Source organism: Miscanthus floridulus, unplaced genomic scaffold (assembly GCF_019320115.1).
Source record: "Miscanthus floridulus cultivar M001 unplaced genomic scaffold, ASM1932011v1 os_1544_1_2, whole genome shotgun sequence".
Classification (NCBI taxonomy): Eukaryota; Viridiplantae; Streptophyta; class Magnoliopsida; order Poales; family Poaceae; genus Miscanthus; species Miscanthus floridulus.
In genome coordinates, this window is record NW_027097775.1 from 37,533 (window position 1) to 51,506 (window position 13,974).

Genomic DNA, 13,974 nt, shown 5'->3' on the forward strand with positions numbered 1-13,974 from the left:
AATTAGTCTAGTCGTTAGTTCTGTGATCCAAACAGGGCCTAGAGATGTAGTAGTAATGACTATAAGGGCGTCCCCGTTATAACCCAATCGTCAGTTATGTTGAAGGTGGAAAGCAATAAAATAATAAAGAAGTGGAGAGCGTATGTATGCAGAGCATTATATTGAAGCTGGGAGATGGAGTTAGTTCTGAGTACGTGCAAGACCAGCGAGTGTGATCGTGCTAGCTCGTTGCTCTCCTATGCGGCCAATAGAATTTCACAGGGACTGGCGATTTGAACACACCTTATCATCAGTCTTCTGGGACCTAGGCACCAGAAGTTACAAGCATTGGGACCCATGGTGTGTGTGTGTGACGTGCACTTGAAGCGGCAGCACAAGAAGGAAGAAAGAGCCGAGGCAAGACCACGAGAGGGATATCTCCACATGGTCATGAACACCCTGCTGAAGCAGCGTCGAGGCCATCACAGATCAACATTTTCCACTTCTTGGTGGCTCCCAAGGTGCCAACTATTGCTTCAAATATGTTTGCAAGCATACAGGTCGTCATTGAGGTGAGGAGGACACACCGAGGTTGACCTGCAAACGGAACCACAATAGTTGAACTTCAAAGACGTTTGCAAGACAGCTTAGATAAAAGTTTTTCAGATCTGCATCTGCTATAGCAGACAGGGTGAAACTCTTCTTCCCCACAACAACTTTTGAGCTCTGTCTTTCTATTGACCTAGACGAGCTCAAGAGACAGGGTAGCGGGCTGTGGTGGCGGGAGCGGGAGAGACGGCTGGACGGTGAGGCAGGGGCGGCGATGGAGTGGCGGGCCGGGGGCAACCATCGGCATCGCCTTGACCACCGCTGACGAGTTACGGAGTTAGTGCAAGAGAGGTCACGACTCACGACAGGGCAGCGGGAGCCCTCCGGAGACACGGTTAAAGCTGCAATGGCGGTGGAGGGTGAGCCGTGAGCGCCCTGAAGTGACAACGAACGAGAGCGGGCCTCGCCGGCGCTAGGGACAGCGCCGGCAGCTGGGTGGAACCGGGGACGCTCAGATCGGGAGCGGGGTTTCACGTTTCCATATATCTTTCCCTGTGCCTCCCATCCTCATGCCAGTAGAAACAAAGAAAAGTGCACATGGCAAGCAACCCTGTGGAAGCATTCCTCAAAGAATCAAATCTGTTTGTATAACTCTCCACACCATCTGCTTCCTCACTGTTTGTTTTCACCTATTTATACGCACTTACGTTTATAAGACACGATCTGACCAAACTAAAATAGGTGCAGCTGGTACCATGTGTCATTGCTAAAGTAGGTGATGTATTGATCAGGGTGGCAACAGGTGCTGGTGAGGGAAGTAAATGTCGATAAGGGTCCATAGAAAAAATATAAAGGAAAATGGGGAAAATAATGGAACTTAAAAGAAACTTTTTGAGAAGAAAATCATCCAGTCTGAAAGATGTCAATAACCCACGGCCATTACCTCCAACCTGCTGCTTTCATGTCTCATGACATGAATGTTATACCAGCATTGAATGTCTTAAGCAACACAACCATATGCAAGCAAGGCAATTTCTTAAGCATCACAATTTCATACATCACACAATAGCAGTCCTCTGGGAATACCAAATGGTTCGTGAGAATCTAGGCACAGCAAAATACAAGCATATGAACTATATGGAATTGAGAACTTGGTGGCGCTGTGCGCTTTAAGCGGCAGCAACTGCGGGTGGAGGCAACAGGGTAATCTCCACATTGTCATGAACACCTTGCAGAAGCAGCTCACCATCATAGGTCAAAACCTTCCTCTTCTTGGCGGCCCTCAAGGTGCCAACTAGTGCTTCAAAAATATTTGCACACCGATCATCGTTGAAGAGGACACCAAACTTGACCTGCGAACCGATAGCTCAGTAACATGGTATTGATATCCTCTGTGCACATTCACAAGGTATAGTACAGAAACAATAAAATTCTTAACATGTATAATTATTTACACTGTAACATCGTAATGATATATCTTTAATGGTTATAACATTTACAATATCGCTTATAGACTCTTAAAAAAACAGTGTTGTTTATAGGATACAGGCGTACAGCTGAGAATGGTGGAACTCTTTTAGCAAAGCAAGGTCAGCACTAAGCAAGTCATAGCAGGTTAGCAGCTCCACCCTGCAAGTACTGTTATGATTTAAGAATTTCAAAAGCTCACAGTGCATGGATGGTTCCAGGGACTACACCTATGTACTATACCAGATTATTTATGTATCCATTCATCCTTTTCACTGTTGACTTTTGGCTAGAATTAGGAGCTAAAGATCACATGTCAAAATATGTTAAGAGTGATAGGGCAAATGAGCAATGGACGAATAACTGAGCCAAGATTAGGATTTGCAAAGTTCAAATTAGTAGTGCCAAACATGAAAAGAACAAGCCAAATCTTAAATAGTAAAAATAATAAACCTTGAATTCATTTAAGAGGAATCGAAGGAGAATCACTGTGATAAGCCCTTGTAAGCTATCATATGCTCTTTAGAGACACATGATTAAGACACAACATGAAAACAAATGACTAGGAAAAATAATAAGAAGATAAGTAGAAGGTAACACACGATTACACATAAGGAATATTAACTCCATGTTACTTTATTAAGCAAACAAAAATAGATAAGTAACCAAAATAACCTAGATGGGAGAATTCTACTGAATTTGGAGAGTATTCTCCAATAAACAGGGTCCATAGTGGTCAAAGAAACAAATATCTGTGATATGAAAGAACTCTGTGTCGTTGATCTGTTAACACTCTTCTTTTCACAATGACATTGAACATCTTCATTATGAATGTGACATATATGGACACAGGCCAACATTTAACTAGGGCAAGTAGGACACTGTAAACAGAGTTTCCATTTATTCAGGCTTCTTAAAATTTTCGCATTCAGTCAGTTCCATGGAATAGGGGATAATTACGAATTCATAAGCTTATGTTGATCATTTCACCACAACCGACACAAAATGCTACCCACAATGGAAACGACAGAAAGGATCATCTTTCAGTTGCAATATCATCAGTTCGGCGCCAATGCTCACAACAAGGTCCACTAGCTGACTACGTAACTGCGAGAGGCCCGAACATTTGGGGATCTGCACTGCGCATATCGTTTCGAGCATCCACCAGACCGTCAGGATAAATGTCTTCATATTTGAGCAAGACCCTGCTAAATATTACCCATCAGCGGCGCCACAAGATGATCTCTCAAAGTCCGCCAACTCGGCAACGGCCTCTCCATGGCTCGACTCGATCGCCCATCGCAGCTTCACGGCAGATGACTGGTCTGTGTGCAGATCATACTGCACATTGCCCTAAGCATCGAGAGAAGGGGAGGAACCCTGGTGCGGGCCATCCTGGAGATGGCAGCACAGCACAGGAAAAGGAAACGCGGCGACGCGGGTGGCTCAGATCTGCGGCGGCTCCGGACCGGAGGGGAGAGTCAGACAGGGAAGGGGGTACCTTGTAGGAGCCATCGGGCTGCTGCTGGCCGAGCCTCTGGATCTCCTCTTTGAGCCTCCCGACCTCCTCCTCCACGTTCATGGCGTCTCGGACTGTCGATCAGTCTCGATCTCCGGGCTGCGGGACTCGACCGTACGCGCGAGCGAGTTCTTGGATCTTGTCGTTGTTGCGGCAGCTGGCAGGATATTTCAGATGCAGACTTGCTGAGGAGCCTGTGCTGCGGTTGTGAGTGTCGCCAACCGTCGCACGTGGACCGTTTGATCTGGAAGTGTACAGGTGAGATGGAAGCTGACTGGGCGATAACTTTCTTATGAGTTGCTTGTGGATCAGCTGGTGAGTTGTGATGGGGACCTCACGATTCACGAATAATTCAGTGAGATACATACGTGCGCAACAGACACTAAATAAAGATCAAAAGATTCCAGATTTGATGCCATGTGTTATATAATCCCTCCATTCCAAAATACAAGATACTTTGGGTTTTTTAAAAAATCTATATGACTTTTTCCTACGCAAGGGCGAAGCCATCGATTGAGGATTGGCTAGGTGTGCTTTTCTCACAGCTCATGTCGGAGTACTCTTTTAATTATTCGCTCTATTATTGCATCAGGATTATGCCACGTGTCGATACCCGAGCGACCCGAACTCAAGAGATTCATTGTTTTTTACACTCATGGAAGACATGAATTCTGGGCAAATCTTCAATGTTACCGTCTATTAAAAAACAACTTCTAATAAGAAATTCTTCTGCTAAAGAATAGGCTCACCTATAAATAGAAGCTTCGGCGCACTCTCTATTTCGCCGGACAAGAAAGAACAATTCAGAGCCATGGATGTCGCTGCAATACTTGCAATCATTCCTCAAGAAATTTTAAATATAGAAAACGAGAAGCTCGAACTAGAGCAAAGCCTGGATCTCATCCGGGAGCCTATATTTCTCTCTTTCATCGATCCAGTAGTTTGGATACACAATTCAGTAGTTTGAATAGAAAACTATATACTTGATGTTTGGAAGATGCGTAGCTTATACACTTAGATTAGATATTCGCTATGTCTAGATACATAGTAAAAAGCAATGTATCTAGAGAAGTCAAAATGTCTTATAAATTTGAATGGAGAGACTAGCTATTTTTGTTAGTGACAGACAACATATTAGTGACCCATTTGTCGTGTTTTTTTGTTAATCTCGTACTGGTCCAATCCTCCATACACATTACACATGGCTAGGAGCAGCAGTGTGTATGTAGATGTTCACAAGGGTGTTTATGTCTACATTATACGTAGTGTACTTTCATAAAAATATATGAGTTCATCTATCCTTACATGTTGCAAGGGTAATCTTTGTTAAAAAGACCTTGTCACAATCTAACCATAGTATGGGAATTTTTTGTGAGTAGGAGGTAATAATTTCTTACAAAATACAACATGTTTTTGTAAGAAAAGACTGTTACATATATAAGGAACGTTTTGATAAACTTTTACTATAATTTTTAAAGCTTGTATGTCTCCAACATGTTGGATATGGGCACATATGGTTCCAAAGTTTTGTCTAGTCTTGAAATTTGACAAGTACAAGTATGACGATCTCACATTTTACCAACCTTATAGACACTAAGAAGGAGAAGTATATGCCTGCTCTATTGCTTAGTTCTATGAAATTGTATTCCTTCTGTTTCGAAGAAGCTTTGAGTATAAATAATATTTGATGCACAACTTTGGCGTCTATCTTTTACAATAACAACAAAGCTTTTTTGTGTTCATGCTCCTACTTTCAAGGCAATTGATGACTTTGTCCTTGTTTTTCAACTTTATGATTTTCTCTCTACCTTTTCAAACTGAAGTTCGAGATTGCCCATATTCTGTGAACGGCACTTAAACAGTGTCAAAGGAGCTATAAGAAGACAAATTTGCCCTTGCACATTTGCCGTAGCTTTTGTTAGGGCTTTTGTCCACATGTTTTAAATATAACTGGATTTTGATAGTGGACATAATTTTGAAATTTATTGCAATTTGAGGGGGGATGTAAATTAAAATTTGTGGACACAAAAACCTTTAAAAAAGTAAGGGTCTTGATTCGTAGTACATGTCTGGATGATGAAGCAAAAGCAACAACAAATCCTATCGAGATCCACAACAATCCAAAGAACACTGGGTCACCAGAGAGAGCGGCGCGTATGTGGTGTTTGCATCGGAAAGGAGGGCGAGCTTCAGTTTAAAAAAGTGAGGTAAACTCATAAAGTTAACAAAATAAAGGTAAATCACATTGATTACTTTCGTTTTAAAAAAGTGAAAGTAAAATCACAAAACTAAAAATGATAAGATTAAAATTACAATTAGAGTTTAAAATGACAGTAAGAAGAGCTCTACGGCCAGATAGTAAAAGCTTTTGATAACATACCTCGGAGCACGAGGAAACTCCTGCTGTTGGCTTTGTGTGTGTCATGCACACCCAACAACTCATATTCATTCATAACAAAAAAAAAAAGAAGAAAAACAACCCATATTCATCAATAAGAAATAGAGCTCTCCGTAGGCGGAGAAAAATATTCATAGTTTTACTACTCTACTAGGGCTTTAAAAAAATCACAGTTTTACTAGTACTAGGAGTAAAAAAAATGAAAGGTCATTTTGAGGGAAAAAACAATGTGGCTGGTCCGCGCGCTAGACCCGTTCGGACGTCAGTGCCTGCCCCGCTTGTTGCGCAAGCTACTGCACCTGTCCACGCCTGTTGCGCTTCCTGCTCGCCCCGGGCCGGCTGCTACGCCTACCCAACGTTCGTGCGGTCGTCAGGTAGGGTTTCTTCGTCGAGCTTGAACCGCCATGGTGAGATGGAGGGGAGGGGAGGGAAGGGAAGGGAAGGGAGGTAGAGGGTAGAAAAGGCCGAGGCGCGCCGTACAAGGAAAGTGTGAAGTAGAAGCCGAAGCCCTATGTCAGGTCGCTGTCCGCTAGCCACCAACGCCACTGCAACATGTGCAACACTAGATTTACTTTTGAAATATCTAGATGAAACATTTGCAACATAAAGTTTTAAATAGATGAAACACTTGAAATATACGCTTAAAACATACAGGTGTAGCTATTGCAACATGTGCAATACCAAAATATACTTTTAAAACATCCAAATAAAATATTTACAATATACGTCAAAACACCGCGTTCATTGCGGCTAGAAGCGCTGCGTCCGCTGCCACAATAGGCCAAGCACGCAAGCTTCTATTTGTTTATCCCCTTCTTACTAATCCACTTGCTTTTTACCCTTTCCAATCTATTGATTTTTTTTTCTTCTCAACCTTGCTCTCGGTGATATCCAGCATGGTGGCCTGGGTCCTTGCCACAAAGAGCGTCCTTTGGTGCAGGTGTATGCAAGTGAACAAGAAGGGGCAAGGAAATATGTGGAGCGTGCTTTTGGGGTGCTTCAAGCTCGCTTTAACATTGTGCGTCGTCCAGCACGATCGTGGAGCCTTAGAATTCTTAGAAAATTCATGAAAGCTTGTGTTATTCTCCATAACATGATTGTGGAAGATGAGGGAGTTGCAATGGCTGAACGTCCTATTGACTTGAATGATGCCCCAGGGGCGTCAATTACTCTTCCACGAGAAGTACAGAGAGGCAGTAACAATCACCAATGCTTAGCTGAGGTTCGACGTAGAAATGCTGCTATCTGTTCTCAGCCAATCCATGCCCAACTGAAAGAAGACTTAATTGAGCATATTTGGCAACGGTTTCTACGTAGGAAAAATAACTAGTTTCTCCTTATTACATTTCTATGTAAGATTTAGTAATTCCATTTCTTGTTAAGTTTTTTTTTGTCACAAGGCTGATCATTGCCATTTACTATTGAATCTATTTCTTTCAGGAGAATGTTGGCTGTTTGGTGACTAGAAGTGTGATGATCAGGTATGCATTGTGTTACTATATGTCCTGCAGATGGTAGATCTCGCAATACAAATTGCTAATTCTGAAGTATTTAAATTGATAGCCTTTGCTACATAATGCTTGTGACTGTGATGTTTAAACCTCTCCATTTTACTTTCTCTAACAGGATGTATTGGCCACCTGCAACCTCTGCCAACTTGTTCAGGACTTTTGGTGTTTCTTCTTCAACAAATGCAGCTAGCACTTCTGTCTATTTTGTCCTGAATGAAAGAGGCGTGTTGCCTTTGTCTTCAGTTTGGTCCAATATTAAATAATTATCCGTAATTGTACCAACTATGCATTATTATATTGTAAGCCAATTCATATCATTATTCTGAGATTAAGTTGTAATCTATTTTCATGTTTATTTCCGTGATCAAACTGAGATGATAATATTTCTAGCGAGCTGTGAGTCTTTGAAATAGGATGCACACAAAGAGCGACAAAGATGAGCTAACCTTAGAGATAGCCATAAAAGGAGCTGTCTTTTATAAGTGGGCTTAGATCCAGTAGCTGACTCAACCACTGCGGTGCCCTAAGGCTATCCGCACTCGTTAACCTCTATTTCCATACTCTAAAAAAATATTCTATTCTAGTTATCGAGATTCTCTACTCTATATCTATTTCTTCTGCATCTATATTATCTCTATTCCATACTCTATACCCACTATTTCATATTTTATTCCCCTCCCTCCCCTTTTCTCTCTCTCATCAACTCTCTCTCTCTCTCTCTGTTACAGTGTGCGAGCCTTTCCCCTGTATATTTCCAGTACAGGCTCTCCCACTGCGCTAGGTTTGGAGATGCCGTGTAGCAAACGAAGGGATTAGGGATGAAATCGAGAGCAGCGGTGCGAGCAATCCTCCGTATATTTTCAGTACAGTATCGGGTCCAGGCGTGCGGTGCGGATAGTCTGAGGCCGGACGCCCGTGTCGTCAGAGCATTTTTTAGCGAAAAAATAAGGACACGGTACGATCCTATCCCCCGGATTCTCCCACCCCCTCGAAATCTGCCACCTCAGCAGCTCACTCGTGGCCTCGCGCTCGTTTCTCGTGCTGCCGCGTCCGGCGTCGCGGCGTCGGCACCCACGAGGCACCTCGCCATCGGAAGAACCCCCATCACCGAACCACCCCAGTCCCCACTCCATCCGGCACTATCCTCCACCGTACCCAACAAACTGACGCGGCCGCCGAACAACGGCCGTGTCAACGCGATAGCAATCGGCAACGGCAAGCAACCATCTTGGCACTGCCAGCAAACAGTCTCCCGTGCTGCTCCGCCCCGCAGCCAGCAAGCAGCGATCGGAAGTCGAGCGCCGTCACGAGTCACGAGAGGAGCACATGGCGGCGGCGGAGGGCGAGGTGAGGCGGGACATGTGGGAGCAGGAGTACCGGACGTCCTCCGCCGACTGCGCGGCGGCGCTCGACGCCTACTACGCCGCCTTCATGTCCTTTGGCCGCGGCCGCGTGGCCGCCGTCCTCCGCGCCGCTGCGGCCGACCCGACCTGCGCCCTCGCCGCCGCGCATGCCGCGCACGCCGTCGCCCCCAGGGACCCCGCGGGGGCCGCCGCCTTCCTCGCCGCCGCCAAGGACAACCTCGTGAGCTAGCGTCTTCCTCCCTCCCTTTCGATCACCTCCCCCCGCTTCCCCCCCTCTCGTTCCCTGAGCTGACCTGACCACCTTAACCTGTGGTGCGTTTGCGCGCCTGCTTCCAGGGGAAAGCGACGGAGTACGAGAGGGCCGTTTTCGGGACGCTCTCCGCGCTGATGGGCGAGGGGTGGGACGTGGAGGTGGCGATCGAGCGGCACTTCGAGGTTTGACATGCCTAAGTTTGTTGATTTGGGGGACTGGCTATACTAATGCTGCTACTTGCGGAGTCAGTAAACAGATACCAATTGCTAATTTGTAATATGGTCGTCTATGACAGCTTCTCAAGCAATTCCCCAGGGATATCCTATCTCTCAAAAGAGCGCAGCTCATCTGCTTCTATTTGGGAAAGCCAGATTTATCCCTGAAATTCGTCCAACAAGTAAGCCAAACGGGGTTCCTGTGTATTTATGGGCTTAAAATTTTGTGCTTCACTGAATGAAGTTGAAGTTGATGCGGCATTTCTTTTTCACTAGATGTCCTTGTGTTGATTCATCTCAAGTAATATCAACAATGGTATCTTTGTATCAAAATAAGATCAAATAATTGCTGAGAGCATTATATGCCCACTGTTCCCTTACTGCATGGTAGTCAGTAGTTAAAGTAGTGTTGCATATTTGTGTTCCTTTTCATCGTTTCCTGTAAACATTTTTACTGTGCCAAATTGGTGCATTGCAAGAACTTGTGAATGTAGCAATAATCAAATATTTATGAACCCAGCACCCTGCCACCCTTTAAAAAATACTGTTGTAACAGGCTCTTTTGTTCACTAGATTTGTGGTACTCCATGCTTATCAGGTTTTGCCAAAGAATCAAGATCAAAATTTCATATATGGCATGCTTGCCTTCCCTTTGCTAGAGCTTGGACGGATGGATGAAGCTGAGAGAGCTGCTCGAAAAGGCTTGGCTATAAACAAGAATGACTTCTGGTCACAGCATAATGTATGTTCATGATGTGGTTATAGTTAGTTTCAGTAGTTAAAAGCATCCCATACAGGATCTGTTCAATAGAAATAGAAATAAAGGAATAGCTATCAAAGGGTTCCTATCCAGGATCTAACTATTACAATTTGTGATTTGAGATTAGCTGGATCTATTGAAGATATATCAGAAACTTTTAAAACTTTTGATGATTTTTGTGTAAAGCTAACTTGATCATACTTCTTTTTGAAAAATAAAATTCAGCCTACATACTACATAGCATCTATAACCATGATCATACTGGCATGACCCAGCAAAGCAAGGAATTTCAGATCTTTAGTTAAATGTTCCATGCTGTGTTTCCACATCTAACTGACTGTCAAGTGGCAACTAGCATGTAGTACCTAGTCATCTTTTCTTTTCTTTTCTTTTTTTGCGAATGTAGTACCTAGTCATCATTAACCTGGCTCTAGGAAACTGAACTAGTCACTGTTGAATTATGTACCTGTGTGGGGAATCCTTGGTTCACTGATTTTGGTCCAACATCTCCCCGCATCTTCATTTTGGTTTGTTCATTGCTTTAGAAGAAAACAGTGCTATTTCTGAGTACAAAGAAAGTCATAATTGTGTCGTCATTTGAGATAACTGTTACAATTCCTATATTGGGTGGGAGAGTTTAGATTACTGAATCTTCTCATGCTGGCACTCTGTAACTTCTTGTTAAGTTTGGAACAACTATATTAGCCGTAAGAGTTTTCACTTAGTTGATATAATAACAAAAAAAATCATTTTCTTCTTGTAGCTGTGTGCATAATCCAATAACAAAATGTTTGTTTTCTTGTAGCTGTGCCATGTTTTTCAGCAGGAATGTCGCTTCAGAGAAGCTACCGAGTTCATGGAATCATGTTCTCCATCATGGGAGGCATGCACATCATTTCTGTATGTAGTTCTCCATGCAGTGTGCATTCTACCGATGCAAGTCAACAGCTATGAGCTTAGTTTTTTAGATTTCTTTGTCTCCCACAGGTTAACCCACAACTGGTGGCATGTCGCTGTTTGTTACTTAGAAGCTGAATCCCCTTTGTGTAAAGTTCTGGAGATATATGATCACAACATCATGAAGGAACTTGAGAAAAGTGATTGTGAGGCAGCAGAGGTATTATTTATCGGTGGTTATTTTACTTTAGACATAGATTGCTTGGGATACTAAATAATTTCTCATCCATTCAGGTGTATTTGAATGCTCTAGGGTTGCTGCTCCGATTATACATACGCGGTCATATAGATTCAGCTAAAGAGAGGTTAACGACATTGCTAGATGAACTAAAGAATGAGGTACTGACTCCCAGGAACATCTTTGAGTACGTGTGATGCATATGTAACTAAGCTTCCTATTGGGGATTTTACACATACAAATTAAAGCTAGATGAGACATTCTTTTGACTGTCAGTTGAACTTTTTTCAGTCTATATGGCATGCGGAATGGCTCCTTGACTTGCTTATATTGTGGGCACTAGCAAGTATGAGTGAACTAAAAAGTGCACATAATATGTTGGAATCATTGAAGTCAAGGTCAGATATGTTAAGTCTTGTGTTTTGTAGGAACACAAGAAGGTTTATTAATAGTTACTAAATCAGAAAAGCAACCTGATTGCAGGGTCCGTTCAATGGACAGGAATCGGCAGCAAGTGATGCAGAAGGCAATCAAGGTATGCAACTTTTTTTGAAGCTCTCGTCAGTTGCAATATGTGTTACTCTTGTAAGAATAAGCATTGACAGTACAAAGCAATCTCTACGACAATGAAGCTTTTAAGTCCCAAGCAAGTTGGGGTAGGATCAAGATGAAACCCAACAAGAGCCACAAAAAAAAGAGCAAAAAGAAGAGCCATATAATGATCTAGTATTTCTGAAGAAATTTTTTGGAGGTCCAATTCAGGCAGCTAAACATCGCTGCACACAATGCATACTCTTTGTGGCAATATATCGTAGCCTGTTATTATTGTAGTTTTCTTTACTAATTTTATTTACTTGTTTGTCTGTTGTAACATTACTGCATCACAAATCTTCTCTTGGAAGATTGATAATGCTGCTTTTAATTGTTCTTTCTTTCATGTAGCTGGCGGAGGCTGCTTATGAATATGGGAAAGGAGATCACATGAAAGTCTTTGACACTCTGGGTCCAGACTTTGATGCGCTAGATTATAAAGTAGGAACTGGAAGCTTTTTATTACTTTAAGATGAGTAATTATAAAATTTGTTTGTGTTTGCTAAAGATAAACAAATGGTACAATTAGATGATTGGTGCATCAGATGAACAAGTGGATGTCTTCAATGAGGTTTGGTACACTGTTCTAATAAATGCTGGAGAGACTTCCAAAGGTTTGAAGTCTTCGCTACTTGCAAAATTGAATTATTTTTGTTCTATGTCTACCTATGTTAGTAGCTAATGCAGTTTCAACGGTTTACAGCAATTGAGATTCTTGGCAAACAAATTAGGAAACGAGAGGGTGCACCTTTCTTGTGGCGCTTGCTGGTAAGTGTGCTCACACAATCGCATTGCTTTATTTCTGTTTTAGTTTTTCCTCTGGAGTTTGTTAGGCAGGATTGTTAAGGATACACGTTGTGATCCTGACAATCAAAGGTGGTCATGGCGTTAAGCAAGAATTAGACCAAGTTCAGACTTCCACATACACATGAACAATACCCTATCCATGCCTTTATTCTGGTTCTCAGCTCTTTCCCATTCCATATCAGTATATCACTACCATTCTGACTAATGTACTGATCGTTTGACTATCTATAGCCTTGTTTCTCCTTACAGTTTGTGTTGCCAGACAACTTAATAACATTATGATATTATTCAGCCATAAATGGGTATTGTGGGTTCATTTTTGTGTTTGGATGTTCAGTATCAGATGGTCATATAGTAGTGTCATTATCATACTGCTATGAATTTACACCAAGATCAGAATTGCCCGAAGTGTGAATACACATTGTGATCCTGACAAACCAAAGCTGCCTTGACATTTTATTCAGCTAAACCAATCAGTTTATGTGTAATTTTCACATCGTTAGATACAAGAAACTCATGAGATCCACATACTTTCAACTCTATAAAGCTATTAACTTTTTATTTTTGTCTCATTTTTACCAGGAGAAAGCATACTCATTGGACGGCAGAAGCGCAGATGCTTCAGTAGCATCTAAAAAGGCAAATGCTCTACAATCTGCTTATTTCCATTAGCTGATATCATGTTGAATAATGAATAGCCTTCCTTTTTGGAAGGTCCTGTAACCTTTTTTTTTTACCGGTGGAAGTTGCCAGTATGCATCATAGGAAGTCTACAGTCAGTATATATACCGCACAAAAATCAACAGTTTCAAAATACTGGAGCGTGTGCATTGTATCAATATGTGCATACATGATACATGGAAGTTTTATGTTCAGTAAAGTTATGGGTATAGATATGGTTTTGGATTCTTTTGCATGTGCCAGATTTTCGCAGGACCATGCACGCCACACGCTGCATGAAGTGGTTCGCTCTGGAAAAAGTCTCAGACACTACCGATTACTGAATGATCCGTCGGAAGTAACGAACTCTCCATGGATCATATGGTGCACACCCGTGCCTTGGCCAACTTGTCATAAAGTCAAGTTGAGCCGCACCGACGATCCGCCGAGGCACCACGAGGTCTCCATTGGTTCGTACGGTGGTACAAAGTGGAATGGCCACTTTGCAGAAGTCAAGGCTAGAACTCACTGAATGATCCACCGCCCGTTGGGGTGGTGACACTCGGCATCGTGGCAAAGTTAAATCTACCAATGTGCATAATGCCACTGGATGACCCGTCTGGCTGGTACCAATCATCTGGTGCACACTCTTGTGCATATTTTGAGCTCATTTAAAGTCAATATCGTCCAATTCAACGTCTCTGAGATTTGTGCCTTAAAACCTATCCGATTGGGCCACTTTGGCTCTGACTTGGTGAGAGTGTAG

The 13,974-nt window shown here is 42.7% G+C and overlaps 2 protein-coding genes across 3 annotated transcripts; one reads left to right on the plus strand and one right to left on the minus strand.

Annotated features, from left to right (window-relative positions):
- Positions 1–1,546: 1,546 nt before the first annotated feature.
- On the minus strand, positions 1,547–3,730 carry LOC136534134 (costars family protein). The gene is made up of 2 exons (XM_066526601.1): positions 3,497–3,730; positions 1,547–1,880 (listed from the first exon to the last, which is right to left on the minus strand). The coding sequence occupies exons 1-2, from the start codon at positions 3,575–3,577 to the stop codon at positions 1,698–1,700; spliced, it is 264 nt and encodes an 87-aa protein (XP_066382698.1). The 5' UTR covers positions 3,578–3,730; the 3' UTR covers positions 1,547–1,697.
- A 4,699-nt stretch (positions 3,731–8,429) lies between these two features.
- On the plus strand, positions 8,430–13,446 carry LOC136534133 (uncharacterized). Of its 2 annotated transcripts, XM_066526600.1 has the most exons (13): positions 8,436–9,007; positions 9,124–9,222; positions 9,336–9,437; positions 9,854–9,997; positions 10,821–10,915; positions 11,003–11,132; positions 11,207–11,311; positions 11,442–11,548; positions 11,634–11,685; positions 12,093–12,182; positions 12,271–12,355; positions 12,445–12,509; positions 13,131–13,446. In XM_066526600.1, exons 1-13 carry the CDS (start codon positions 8,750–8,752, stop codon positions 13,218–13,220), a joined length of 1,422 nt encoding a protein of 473 aa, XP_066382697.1. In that variant the 5' UTR covers positions 8,436–8,749; the 3' UTR covers positions 13,221–13,446. The 2 variants fall into 2 exon arrangements, with proteins under 2 accessions (XP_066382696.1, XP_066382697.1); XM_066526599.1 differs by having other exon boundaries at positions 8,430–9,007; positions 10,821–11,132.
- The last annotated feature ends 528 nt before the right edge of the window (positions 13,447–13,974 follow it).

Coding starts and splice junctions, on each gene's coding strand:
- LOC136534134 (XM_066526601.1), bottom strand. CDS start 3,577: ATGAACGTGGAGGAGGAGGTCGGGAGGCTCAAAGAGGAGATCCAGAGG. Junction 1,881..3,496: donor AGCCCGATGGCTCCTACAAG/GTACCCCCTTCC, acceptor ATCGGTTCGCAG/GTCAAGTTTGGTGTCCTCTT.
- LOC136534133 (XM_066526599.1), top strand. CDS start 8,750: ATGGCGGCGGCGGAGGGCGAGGTGAGGCGGGACATGTGGGAGCAGGAG. Junction 9,223..9,335: donor CGATCGAGCGGCACTTCGAG/GTTTGACATGCC, acceptor CGTCTATGACAG/CTTCTCAAGCAATTCCCCAG. Junction 11,312..11,441: donor TAGATGAACTAAAGAATGAG/GTACTGACTCCC, acceptor AACTTTTTTCAG/TCTATATGGCATGCGGAATG.